Below are 13,763 nucleotides of genomic sequence, written 5' to 3' on the forward strand. Positions count from 1 at the left end.
ATTAAAAAGTCACTTCATAAATTACAATATGTCTCCTTTAAGGCTAACTTTGAGGATTAGCATAAGAGAACAAGATGGCCACACACGCACATTTAATCCTTTAAATGCCTTTTTAATTTACAAGGGATTAAAACAGGTTCAGAGTCGTCACTGGTGGCGTCGGCTAAACGGCGGCGAGATGTCGCACGTTGTCTCTGTTCAGCCAATTAACAATAGAAGACACGACTAATGCACGAGAAACATTATAAATACTGAGAATAGTCTTTCACAAATGTTATTAAGACAAGGCACATATTTTACATTAATAATAATCTCACGTCACACCACCAAATTGGTCAATTGTGTGCCGTAGTCGCTGGCATCGATCAAAATGACTTCAAATGTCCTGTGACTCCCCCCCCCCCCCCACCCGCAGACCCCCCGTCCGTCTCCATCGAGGGCTACGACCAAAACTGGTACATGGGCCGCCCGGATGCCGCGCTGGTCTGCATGGCCGACGGGAACCCGCAACCCACCACCGTCACCTGGACCGCGTAAGATGGCTGCTCATTTCCACTACTCCTTTCCAATCGTCGGCAAAATATCCATTGCTTAACTCATTCAAACCCAAAAACGTATAGAAATACTTTTTTTTAATACTTTGTCCTTCACTCCCAAAAACGTATTTATACGTTTTTCATGTTTTTTTTTTGTGTTTTTTTTTATGCTAGAGCATACAGAAGGCATTGAAACAGCTTCTGACATGAAGAGGTCACTTAAAAAAATTGTACTTATTACAAAAACGGCCAGCAGGTGGCAGCAGAGTATAAGAGATCAACCAGGGCCATGTTGCAATAAGCTCTTTTTGCCAGTGTTTTCAACTTAGCTATATTCTAATGCTAATTGCTGCAAAACTAAATGTACTTTTTTTCCTGATTGAAAGAAGAGACTCTAATCTTTCTTTTGGTAGGTTCCATGTTTTTATAGCAATAGAACAGAATATTCTGTGGACCTTGCAAAATCAGTCAAAATCCAGTAAAACAGTCGGGAGCGAAGGGGGTTGCTTCAGTGAAAATGGCCGGGAGTGAATGAGTTAAAATTGGATGCTAGTTTCATTAGCACATCTATGGGTTTGAGTATTGTGTGTTAGCATTAAGCTAGCAGCCTTTGTTTCATATTTTGGCAATAAACAGCTTGAAGCAAAGCCACAAAAAAAAAAAACAGAACATTTTGAAAAGTAACCCGAAGGCACAGATGGCGAACGTTGCGGCTGTACGTGAGAATTTTTCGTCTCACTCCATCTTGTCCTCCCCCCCCCCCGCCCCCCTCCAGGGCCTCGGGCCCGCTGCCAGACTCGGTGCTGGTGGACGGCAACAAGCTGACGGTGAGGAAGGTGGACGACGCCGTCAACACCACCTTCATCTGCGAGGTCAAGAACAAGCACGGCGCCGCCAAGAACCAGATCACCACCCTCGTCATCGGTGAGTCGGCCGGCGACGGGCGGGCGGGGGCGTGTGATGCTTGTCTTGTCTGGAAGTGCGGCAAACACCTGCTGTGCTGTCGTCAAACAGCAGCATGAGGACACACACGCACACACAATACACACAGCAACATGAAATGCAGTCAATATTTGTTACATAATTAAATTCATGGAAAATTCCGTCAGATTTTTGACGTGTTGTTCTAGACACATCAGATTGTTATTTTTATGCAAATATTCTGAGAGAAAAGTTTTTGTAGCGCTTGTATCTCAAATTTTTGCAAGCAAAAAAAACTCCCCAAAACTCTTAAATCCGGTCACTCGCAAGTTGAGGTACCACTGCGTAGCGATTATTGCGTAATCATTTTACTTATTCAAAAATCTTTCTTTTAAACAGTGGCGGTTCTAGACTAATTTTGAATTGGGGTGTGTGTGTGGGGGGGGGGGGGGGGCTTTTGTCAGCCCGGTTTAAACACGCGCACGCACATTATTGTCTAAATTATTTTACTGTACACTTTACATGATCAGGATTTTGGAGCCGAGCAAAGATCAGAGAATCAGAAGGGAAAAAAAACGATCACCAATCTGATCCGAAGAGGGACCAATCAATCTGTTTAAATAACTGGTATGGGACTGGCCTGGCCCACGAACAGCCAACATTTGCACATAATTTGCACCCATTGAAATGCATTAGGAAAAAATAATAACCATTAAACTCTAAAAAAAAATTGCACAAATAAAAAAAACAAAAATCTAAATGATTAAAAAATATTGGATTATTTCTTAATCAAGCTGTTTATGCTGAGAATTTTGGGATTATTAAAAATGGAGTGAAATAAATTTTATTTGTTGGGCTGCCTGATTATGAAGAAAATATTAATCATCGATCGTTTATTTATTGGTACAAAAAAAGAAAATGTTTTAACGTAAAAAAAAAAAAATTAAACACTATAATTATGCAAGTTCCTTTTGGATGAAAGAGAATGTACTAAAATAGTTATTTTAAAATAAAATCAAAATGAAATTGTAATTTCGATTAATTGCACAGCCCTAGTTTGTTGTAATGTCTTATTTTGCGGATCCAATCATTGATGTCATTGATCGATCGGCAAATGGTGACACTATAACCGATCGCCAATTTTGCATCAAAATATCTGCCAATCCGATCCAGCGATCAGACTTTTATTGATGATATTTATTAATTGTGTTCATTGTTAGCATGTGCTACACTCGTGGCAATGATGCAACGTAACCCAAATGTTACTGAGGCGTTGCTTAGAATCGACTCAGTGGGGGGAGCCGAGCACAGAATGAAGGGGGGCCCTGCCCCTCCTGCCCCCCCCCCCCCCCCTCGAACCGCCACTGCTTTAAACCTTTGAATTTTCCACCACTTGTTCTTTGTCACGCACACACATCCAAGGCGCTCGTGGTGCTTCGAAGCAATGCCGACGCACTCGCCACCTCCACACAAGCGCTGGGATCAAGGCTGATCTGAGAACTGCGGGGGGTGCTGGCCTCGCTCCATCTTTAGCATCCGTTTCTACTTGCGGGCTGACGCGGACCCCCTCAGCAGGGCCACACGGCGCGACAAGACCCCCCCCCAAACAGTCGAGACCGGGATCAGAAGTCGACTCAGGCCTCGAAATGAAAAAAAAAAACCCGGTCGTAGGTTTGTTGCGTCGGCGCCGTCGGCCCCTTCTGGATTCCTCTGCGGGCTTTCAAGTTGGTGTGAGCCAGTTTGCCAGCGTTTGTTTTTCTCCCTTTCGTCTCTTTTCTTCCTTCCTTTTCTCAGCGTTGACTTTTTGCACCCACTTCAGAGCGCGTCTTCATCTTTGCGAGGCGGCTTGCTTTTTTACTGCTCCTACTCTTGCTTCTTTTCCTTTTTCATTTCCTTCTGATGACTTCTTTTTTTTAAGTCACTTGGTACATTGATTCATTCCAGAGAACCCACAAGAAGTCAAAATCCGCAAATAGAGACCATATTAAAAAAAAAGATATTTTTAGTTTTACCCTTCCCATTAAATGGTTCTAAAAATGTACTTATATAATATGATTTTTTTATTTTTATGATTCTTTAGCACCTGTAGTCTAAATCTACATGTAAAAATGAATTATTTGACTAATACTTTTTTTTCAATACAATAAATGAAAAAATATTAAATCATTTTTTCTACAAATTTTTTTATTTTTTTTTAGCTTATATACAATATTAACCAATTAATTAATTAGTAATTAAAAACAATTAAAGTGAAAGATTTTGGGCTAAAACCTCAAATGCACTCCTGTGCAGGCAGTGGCAGTCCTAGCTGCCCCCCCCCCACGACCCCCCCCGACCCCCCAAGTAGACCTACACACATCCACCAACATGTTTTTTAAGAATACTTAGAGATAGACCGATATGTTATTTTCAGGACCGATACCGATGACAATTATTAGTAGTCAAGGAGGACGATAACCGATATTTGAAGCCAATATTCATTTTCAGTTAAAAAAATAAAAATAAAAATAAAAAAGCGGGGGGGGGGGGGGGTTGTTGTCAAAAGTTTTAAAAATACAAGATGCAAATCTTCATTTTGTTGTCATGTCTTAAAACATTAATGCTTATTGAACACATTTTCAGACTTTCCAAAAAGTTTTTAAAAATAAAATAAAAATCTTAGACAATATACTTCATATTTTATTTTAAAAAAGTTCAGGGAGCTCCCAAGGTTATTAGTACATCTTAACTCTTTGACTGCCAAAAACGTTAAATAACGTTTAGTAAAATCCTATGGAGGAGTGCCAAAGACATTAAAAGACGTTTGTTTCAAAACAGAGGTGAAACTAACCATTTTCTATTGTTGATTACTGAAAAACGGAATAAGGTAGAAACAAACTTTTTTTTTCTGATGAAAGATGAGAGTCCAATCTTTCATTTGGTAGTATGTGTGTTTCCATAGTCCAAACGCATAATTTTCTGTGGACCTTGAAAGATCAGTCAAAAATGCTTAAATCGGCTGGCACCCACGGCATCCCTTTTCTGAAAACGTCTGGCAGTCAAAGAGTTAAAAAAGTTACATGGAAACTTAAAGGAGTAAATACCATAGATCTGTCCCCCCCCCCCCTCCCACAAAAATCACAACTGTGATTGTGATGCATTTCCCATCACTTTCACACCTTGATCCGACACACGCGCACGAGTGCACCAAACTAGTCGGGCCTGGAGAGGTGTCTTCTCACCAGCTCGTCTCGCGCGACTCGCAAAAAATCTCCCCCCCCCCCAACACATCCCCCTCCTCGCTGCGCAGGATTACGCCGCGTCATCGGAGGCGCGAGGAGCGAGAACTCCGCCGCATTTAGAATACAGGTGCGAAATCACCATAAAAGATTTGGAATTGTCTCTCCTGCCGGAAACAAATCTTCTTTGGGGGGCTTTTAGCTTAGCGTGGATTGATTGTTATTGGCGACAAACGATGATATTTTTATTGAACTATCAATGTTGTAATTGTTTTTTGTTTTTTTTGTGTGAGAGTAATCTGCTGACCGCCGTTATCCGTTCCGCCCTCTCGAACCTGGCTAATGTTGGGGCGAATTCAACATTGTTCATTTTCCCGCCGAGAGCTGCCTGCCGCCGGCGGGCCGCCCGTGTAGCGCTAAACGGAAGTTGTTCTGCTAAACGTCGGATGAAAGCGGCTGCGTGTTGTGCCGTCACGTGCGCCGCCCGCCTCGCCGCCGCCGAGCAGGAGGAGGAGGAGGAGGATGCGATTCTGATTAGCGCTCGACAGCCTCTGATGTTTGACTTCTCGCTGGAAGGAGGGGAACTTATTAGCGTGCCTTTTCCCTTTTGGCACTTCTGCGTGAAAGGTAGCAGCAAGGAAGAGGTGGTTCAAGTCGGCTGGTGTTTTGTGCTGTACCTGCAATACCCTCAAATGCCATACGGTGGTGCCAAAAGCCCTAGCTAATAGGAAAGTAGTACGTGGCGTATCGTTGAAGCGATACGTCTCCAAATGACCTGACAAAAGTTTACACACCCCTTTTTTTTTTACAAACAAATCTATTACTGTATACGATCCGGATATTTTGCTTATTAAGTCACGCCGCGCTGCGTAATTGGCGCTTAATTGAAATGATCCAATAAGCGCAAGAGGGCGCGTGTCAGGATAAGAAACACACAAATGACACTTAATCAGGATTAGCCTCCAATTTAGCGCCAAATGTGAAACATTTGGCGCCGAGCGTGTAATAGCTCTCGAGTGGCCGCCCGTGTGTGTGTGCGTGGCACTAATTAACTTTGATGAACTTTAAGCGAGCTGGATGGGCTTGAAGAGGCTGCGTTGTGACTGCATGACTTTCCAGGAAGCTCGCCGGAAAGGTCACGCTATGCGTCGTGCTACGTTTGCATATAAGAGCGTCACAACATTGACATCGCTAACATCTTTTTGACAGCCGTATATAATACCGCGTTTCCTCTATTAAACTTCACTTCATTTTTTTTTACAACTGTATATTGTATAAAAACGTATTTTCTCTAATAGACATCACTTATTTTTTTAACAGCCTTATATAATACCATATTTCCTCCAATGGACGTTTTTTAACAACGGTATTGAATACCGTATTTCCTCTAATAGATGTCAATTTGTTTTTTTAACAACCATATGCTGTATAATTCCATATTTCCTCTATTCAGCATCACTTTGTTTTTTAACAACTGTTTACTAAATAATACCGTATTTCCTCTAATAGACATCATTAAAAAAAAATTAACAACCGTATACTATATAATACCGTATTTTCGCCAATAAACATCACCTTTTGTAACGACTGTATCCTGTATACCATATTTACTTAGTTTTTTTTACACTTAGTTTTTAGACAACTTCATATAATACTATATTTCCTCTAATAGACAACATTAAAAAAAAAATTAACAACCGTATACTATATAATACCGTATTTTCTCCAATAAACATCACCTTTTGTAACGACTGTATCCTGTATACCATATTTACTTACACATACACTTAGTTTTTAGACAGCTTCATATAATACCATATTTCCTCCAATAGATGTTATTTAGTTTTTTAACAACTGTATTGAATACCGTATTTCCTCTAATAGATGTCAATTAGTTTTTTAAACAACCATATGCTGTATAATTCCATATTTCCTCTATTCAGCGTCACTTTGTTTTTTAACAACTGTTTACTGAATAATACCGTATTTCCTCTAATAGACATCATTTAATTTTTTTTAACAACCGTATACTATATAATACCGTATTTTCTCTAATAAGCATCACCTTTTGTTACGACTGTATCCTGTATACCATATTTACTTACACATACACTTAGTTTTTAGACAACTTCATATAATACCATATTTCCTCCAATAGACGTTACTTAGTTTTTTAACAACTGTATTGAATACCGTATTTCCTCTAATAGATGTCAATTCGTTTTTTTAACAACCATATGCTGTATAATTCCATATTTCCTCTATTCAGCGTCACTTTGTTTTTTAACAACTGTTTACTAAATAATACCGTATTTCCTCTAATAGACATCATTTAATTTTTTTTAACAACCGTATACTATATAATACCGTATTTTCTCCAATAAACATCACCTTTTGTAACGACTGTATCCTGTATACCATATTTACTTAGTTTTTTTTACACTTAGTTTTTAGACAACTTCATATAATACTATATTTCCTCTAATAGACAACATTAAAAAAAAATTAACAACCGTATACTATATAATACCGTATTTTCTCTAGTAAACATCACCTTTTGTAACGACTGTATCCTGTATACCATATTTACTTACACATACACTTAGTTTTTAGACAACTTCATATAATACCATATTTCCTCCAATAGACGTTACTTAGTTTTTTAACAACTGTATTGAATACCGTATTTCCTCAACCATATGCTGTATAATTCCATATTTCCTCTATTCAGCGTCACTTTGTTTTTTAACAACTGTTTACTGAATAATACCGTATTTCCTCTAATAGACATCATTTAATTTTTTTTAACAACCGTATACTATATAATACCGTATTTTCTCTAATAAGCATCACCTTTTGTAACGACTGTATCCTGTATACCATATTTACTTACACATACACTTAGTTTTTAGACAACTTCATATAATACCATATTTCCTCCAATAGACGTTACTTAGTTTTTTAACAACTGTATTGAATACCGTATTTCCTCTAATAGATGTCAATTCGTTTTTTTAACAACCATATGCTGTATAATTCCATATTTCCTCTATTCAGCGTCACTTTGTTTTTTAACAACTGTTTACTAAATAATACCGTATTTCCTCTAATAGACATCATTTAATTTTTTTTAACAACCGTATACTATATAATACCGTATTTTCTCCAATAAACATCACCTTTTGTAACGACTGTATCCTGTATACCATATTTACTTAGTTTTTTTTACACTTAGTTTTTAGACAACTTCATATAATACTATATTTCCTCTAATAGACAACATTAAAAAAAAATTAACAACCGTATACTATATAATACCGTATTTTCTCTAGTAAACATCACCTTTTGTAACGACTGTATCCTGTATACCATATTTACTTACACATACACTTAGTTTTTAGACAACTTCATATAATACCATATTTCCTCCAATAGACGTTACTTAGTTTTTTAACAACTGTATTGAATACCGTATTTCCTCAACCATATGCTGTATAATTCCATATTTCCTCTATTCAGCGTCACTTTGTTTTTTAACAACTGTTTACTGAATAATACCGTATTTCCTCTAATAGACATCATTTAATTTTTTTTAACAACCGTATACTATATAATACCGTATTTTCTCTAATAAGCATCACCTTTTGTTACGACTGTATCCTGTATACCATATTTACCTACACATACACTTAGTTTTTAGACAACTTCATATAATACCATATTTCCTCCAATAGACGTTACTTAGTTTTTTAACAACTGTATTGAATACCGTATTTCCTCTAATAGATGTCAATTCGTTTTTTTAACAACCATATGCTGTATAATTCCATATTTACTCTATTCAGCGTCACTTTGTTTTTTAACAACTGTTTACTAAATAATACCGTATTTTCTCTAATAAGCATCACCTTTTGTTACGACTGTATCCTGTATACCATATTTACCTACACATACACTTAGTTTTTAGACAACTTCATATAATACCATATTTCCTCCAATAGACGTTACTTAGTTTTTTAACAACTGTATTGAATACCGTATTTCCTCTAATAGATGTCAATTTGTTTTTTTAACAACCATATGCTGTATAATTCCATATTTCCTCTATTCAGCGTCACTTTGTTTTTTAACAACTGTTTACTAAATAATACCGTATTTCCTCTAATAGACATCATTTAATTTTTTTTAACAACCGTATACTATATAATACCGTATTTTCTCTAATAAGCATCACCTTTTGTAACGACTGTATCCTGTATACCATATTTACTTACACATACACTTAGTTTTTAGACAACTTCATATAATACCATATTTCCTCCAATAGACGTTACTTAGTTTTTTAACAACTGTATTGAATACCGTATTTCCTCTAATAGATGTCAATTCGTTTTTTTAACAACCATATGCTGTATAATTCCATATTTCCTCTATTCAGCGTCACTTTGTTTTTTAACAACTGTTTACTAAATAATACCGTATTTCCTCTAATAGACATCATAAAAAAACAACAACCGTATACTATATAATACTGTATTTTCTCTAATAAGCATCACCTTTTGTAACGACTGTATCCTGTATACCATATTTACTTACACATACACTTAGTTTTCACACAACTTCATATAATACTATATTTCCTCTAATAGACATCACTTTTTAGCAGCTGTATATAATACCATATTTTCACTAATATGCTTCTAATTGAGTATGTCCGGAAAAAAGAATATAGTAAAATGCAATGACATCGGTTCATTTGCATAAACACGGTACATGTGTTCAGCTTACGAGCTTTACAATTGTACGAATATTGATATTTTTTTCCATCCACTTTGGAACACCACATCATTTCTTCTTTCATATTTTCCGATATCCCAGGTGCACATTAAACAGGGATATTCAAAGGACTTACCTCGCCCCGACCGAGCGCGCGGTGCACTGCACTTGTCGTGACGCTTCAAAGAGAATCAGGAATGTCGGAACACCGTATAGCGTCTGAATATTTGATCCCGCATTTAAATATTTCACGCGCGCGGTCACGACGTCTCACTTTGTAGGGAATGTATTCTTTGTCATCTCCGTCTTTCGAGAGGGAAGGTGAGGCTGGTGGCAGGTGGGAGGAGGCCGGTTGCCGTGGCAACAGCCGGAAATATGAAGGGGGAATATTTGGGAAATGTCTACAAAGTCCATTTTAAACTTGAACATTTTAAACTTCGTCACAAAAAGGGGAAGCGGTACACAAAAGAGAGAGATTTTCAACCACTTTTCAAATATGTACCAAAAGTCTAAATCCTCTGATATCATCCTCTCAAAAGTTCTACTTTCCAATTTCCTCCATGAAAGCCGACAGATTGTGTTTTAAGTGAAGCGAACATCAGCCACTGTCGCTAAAAACTCATTAACATTTTGGCATATTTTCCAACACGCTTCAAATTAAACACCGCGCGTGCAGTCGTTCCTAAACTGAAGGATTGCCGGGACTCAATTTGAATTCCGAAAATCTTTTCAAGCCCACCGAATCCTCAACACATGAGGATGAATAATCCCCAAAATTGGGGGTCGCGGACTGCCAGTGGGTGGGAGGAGTTTCTTTGCGTCTTTTATCACCTGTTTTGCACTTTGTGAAGTATGAACAGTGTTATCTTAACACAGGTTTAATTAACTGATGCGTGAACACTTTAGAACGCCTCGTTGTCACGCTGTGAGTGTGCGCATGTCACGCTCACAGCGTGACAACGAGCGAGCGAGGGGAGGAGGGGGATTTCTTTTTTCTTTTTCTTTCGTTTTTTAATTTCATTTATTTAGTTATTTATTTTTGTCAGACTTGACAGACTAAATGTGGACCGGGGTTTCGTGCTGGCGTGGCGGCTTTAGAGCGCCTCGCTGTTGCGCTCATGCGCACATGAGTGCATGTCGACACAGAGAAAGACTGCGAGCGAGATTTCTTTTTTTTTTTTTTGTCTGACTTGACAGCCAGGATGTGGGCCATGCCTCTGTGCTGTCTGGGCAGCTTTAGAGAGCTCCGTTGCGCTGCAAGTGTGCGCATATCACACAGGGAAAGACCAAGCAAAGTGTTTTTTTTCTTTTTCTTTTTTTTCTTTTTGCCTTGACAGCCAGCATGTGGACCAGGGTTTCGCAGTCCCATGTCCAATTTAGAGTGCCTCGTTGTAGTGGTGTGAAAAAGTTTGTCTCTCTGGAGTGCCCATCCATGAAATGGCACAACAACAACACACGCATGTACGTACGTACGTTGAAGGCCCATTCACATGACTGTAACTCGACCCCGACACCTCGCAAAACTCGGCGCCTCGGCCCTCGTCTCGCTCTAATTGCCCGTGTTTTGTTTTTGTGCGTACGTGTGTGTGTGTGCGCGCGCGTGTAATAACGACCCAGACAGGGCGCGCTCCCGTGCCGCCGAGCGCCTTTCAATTAGCCGGCAGGGGCCCCGCAGCCGGGGTCAGGCGGCCATCGCCGTGGGCAGCACAGCCACCGAGGAGGAGGAGGAGGAGGAGGAGGATGAAGATGTTCACGTCTGCTTACTTTATAACAGGCGGGAGAAAATGAGCTCATTTGTTAACTGCGTCCCGTTTTGGACTGATTTTTAACGGCGCTCCGGTGAACAGCGATGCCGCCCGCGTAATGTGAAAATCAGTGATTAAGAGAAATAACGCTCGACTTTATTTGTACTTTCCACCCCCTTTTTTTTACTATTTCGTATTCTTTTTGCGTGCTGCCAGCAGCAGGTGGCCAGCATAAGGACTGTGACGGTTTGGGCTTCGGCACAGCGGAGGCGCTGCAGGAGTTTGTTTTTAAAGAAAGATAATTTACCGAGAAAATAATTGCATTTGTTTGTTTGTGGTTGCTTTTTTTTTTTTTTAAAGTGCCCTAGAAATAAAGTTGAGTTGAGACTACTGTATACAAAAAAAGTTTTAGTTTTCTCCCTCCCACACACTTTAAAGTCATCTTATTATTAACCTTATTAAAACATACTTTTAAAATATTCCTCTGCAGCTGTTCTCACTTTCTTGCCGTCAAGAAACGGGAGACTTTTTTTTTTTTTTTAGCACGTCACTTTGAAGGAAATGAAAAGAAGACTCTCTTGATTGCGCAGTTCTGCAAATAAAAGGCAAAGCGCGCTCACTTCAAGCTGTTCGTCGCTCTTCGTTGACGTTTACTTAAACTGACACAAAAGAAAGAAAACAAACATTTTCAAAAACAAACATCCTTTAGCTTAATGCTAACATATAATGGGAGATGCCATTGGTGGGCTAATGGGAATTAGCATTGATTTTTTTCCCCGGTAATTATAAACCTTCAAACATTTCCTGCTTTAACGCACACAATTCAACAATACTCCCATGCGTATAAAAATAGTAACGAGCCGACCGTGTTGTTGCCGAGGCTGCCAGGTCGGTTTAGCGGCTTCCTGGCACACGCATGTACTGCAGGCTCCACGTTATGCTTGCATTAAATATCCTGAACATCGTCATTAACAGCAGCACAAGTGGGTATTATGCTGCTCCCATTTCACTCCTTAATCCGCTTTGTTGGCGGCACCGCAACTGGGCAGCCCAGCTTTTTAAGCACCTTAATTGGCTTCAAGAACGACGGTGTGGGTGTGAGCGCGCGCGCACTTGTGTGTACGTGGCTCGCCAACCAAGGTTTTTGGAGAACTCGCTTGAGTAGTAAATATGAAACATCTCAAAACGGGACTGTCATGGGCCGCATTGCAGCCACGTTGAGTCGTCACGAGAGAAGTCCGGTGGACTCTTAGAGAGCTGCGGAAGAGCTTGTTTCGTTAAGCGACAACAGCAGGTGGCGCTCACAACAAGCGTGCAACTTGTGGGAGAACCCCCTCCCCCCCTCCCCCCTCTTGATACCACAAAGCAACAGCACACAGGTAAGTAAAGCAACTACGGTTACTATGCAGAAAAACAGTGTCGAAACATTATGATTCATGTAATTAAAAGTGATTGGTGTCATTAACGCAACCGCGGGAACTTTTGCCTCACACGGGGCACCGTTTAAGGTTAAACGTATGCGTTCCGAGTTGCCGTCCGCGTCCGCGCCGGTTTCTATTTCAATGTGCTTGTCTTGGCCATTAGGGTCTACTTTTAGCGGGAGCAAAGTGGGGCGCTTAATCCTGCTTCCTGGGATGCCGTTTGAGTGGATCCTGACCTCACGGATTTTACCTTTTTCTACTCTCCCGGGCCTCTTCCATCCCAGATAACCCCCCCCCCCTCCACCCCCTCCCTCCCCCTACCCCACTCGCACTCAGTGCTCCTGATTCTCTTGGAAATGACTCACACGACCGCAAAGCGTTTAAGAGCGAGTCGCGGCGGGGGGGGGGGGTGGGGGGTGGATTGATGGAGCCGGAGAGGAGGGAGGGGTGGGGGGGGGGGGTTGTGGTCGTACCAGGCCAACAGGAGGGCCCGGTCCGATCGGCATCAACGGCGGAGCTCTGGATCCAATCAGCTACTGCACAATAAGACTAAAAATATTTTGGCCGCACACGCACGCACGCAAAGCCCGACCCCAGACGGTGTGTGTGTGTGTGTGTGTGTGTGTGTGTGTGTGTGTGTGTGTGTGTGTGTGTGTGTGGGCGTGTGCGGATGCGCCCATGAATACCAGCGTGCACGTGTGCTGAATTAATGAAGCCGCAGACTTGTAGGTGAGAGACATCACGCTAATTACACCCGCCTCGCTCAAGCCCGGTCATCAATAATGTTCATTAAACCGCTGAACCCGTGCTCGGCATCTGTATGTGCGTGCGTGTGTGTGCGCGCGGAGGCAACACAGCGGGATGATGGATCTTCACACATTTGAATTAAATACTTCTTCCTGTGACAGTCTGTCTCCGCGCATTCCGTGGAGGGAATATTTTGGAGTTGATTTCACAACACTCATGAGTCAGTTAGCGATGAGCTAAAAAAAAAAATAAATAAAAATTTTTAATACATTTTCAATATGCTCTCGTACACTCTTGTTCGTCCATTTCAGTCCTTCAAATAGTCATCAAACTTTGATACCAGGTTCTGCCCTCATTAGTAGAAACGATCCCTGAAAATGGCTAACTTCCTGTTCAATT

At 40.4% G+C, this 13,763-nt stretch overlaps 1 protein-coding gene across 2 annotated transcripts in view; it reads left to right on the forward strand.

Moving 5' to 3' along the window:
* Positions 1 to 13,763, forward strand: part of pvrl2l (PVR cell adhesion molecule related 2 like) — a 136,700-nt gene that overhangs the window by 81,346 nt on the left and 41,591 nt on the right. For both annotated transcript variants that reach the window (XM_077547789.1, XM_077547788.1), the window contains exons 5-6: positions 416 to 533; positions 1,312 to 1,460. In XM_077547789.1, the coding sequence (XP_077403915.1) occupies positions 416 to 533; positions 1,312 to 1,460 (267 nt within the window). The remainder of the gene's footprint in view (positions 1 to 415; positions 534 to 1,311; positions 1,461 to 13,763) is intronic.

This window comes from Vanacampus margaritifer, chromosome 17 (genome assembly GCF_051991255.1).
Source record: "Vanacampus margaritifer isolate UIUO_Vmar chromosome 17, RoL_Vmar_1.0, whole genome shotgun sequence".
Lineage (NCBI taxonomy): Eukaryota > Metazoa > Chordata > Actinopteri > Syngnathiformes > Syngnathidae > Vanacampus > Vanacampus margaritifer.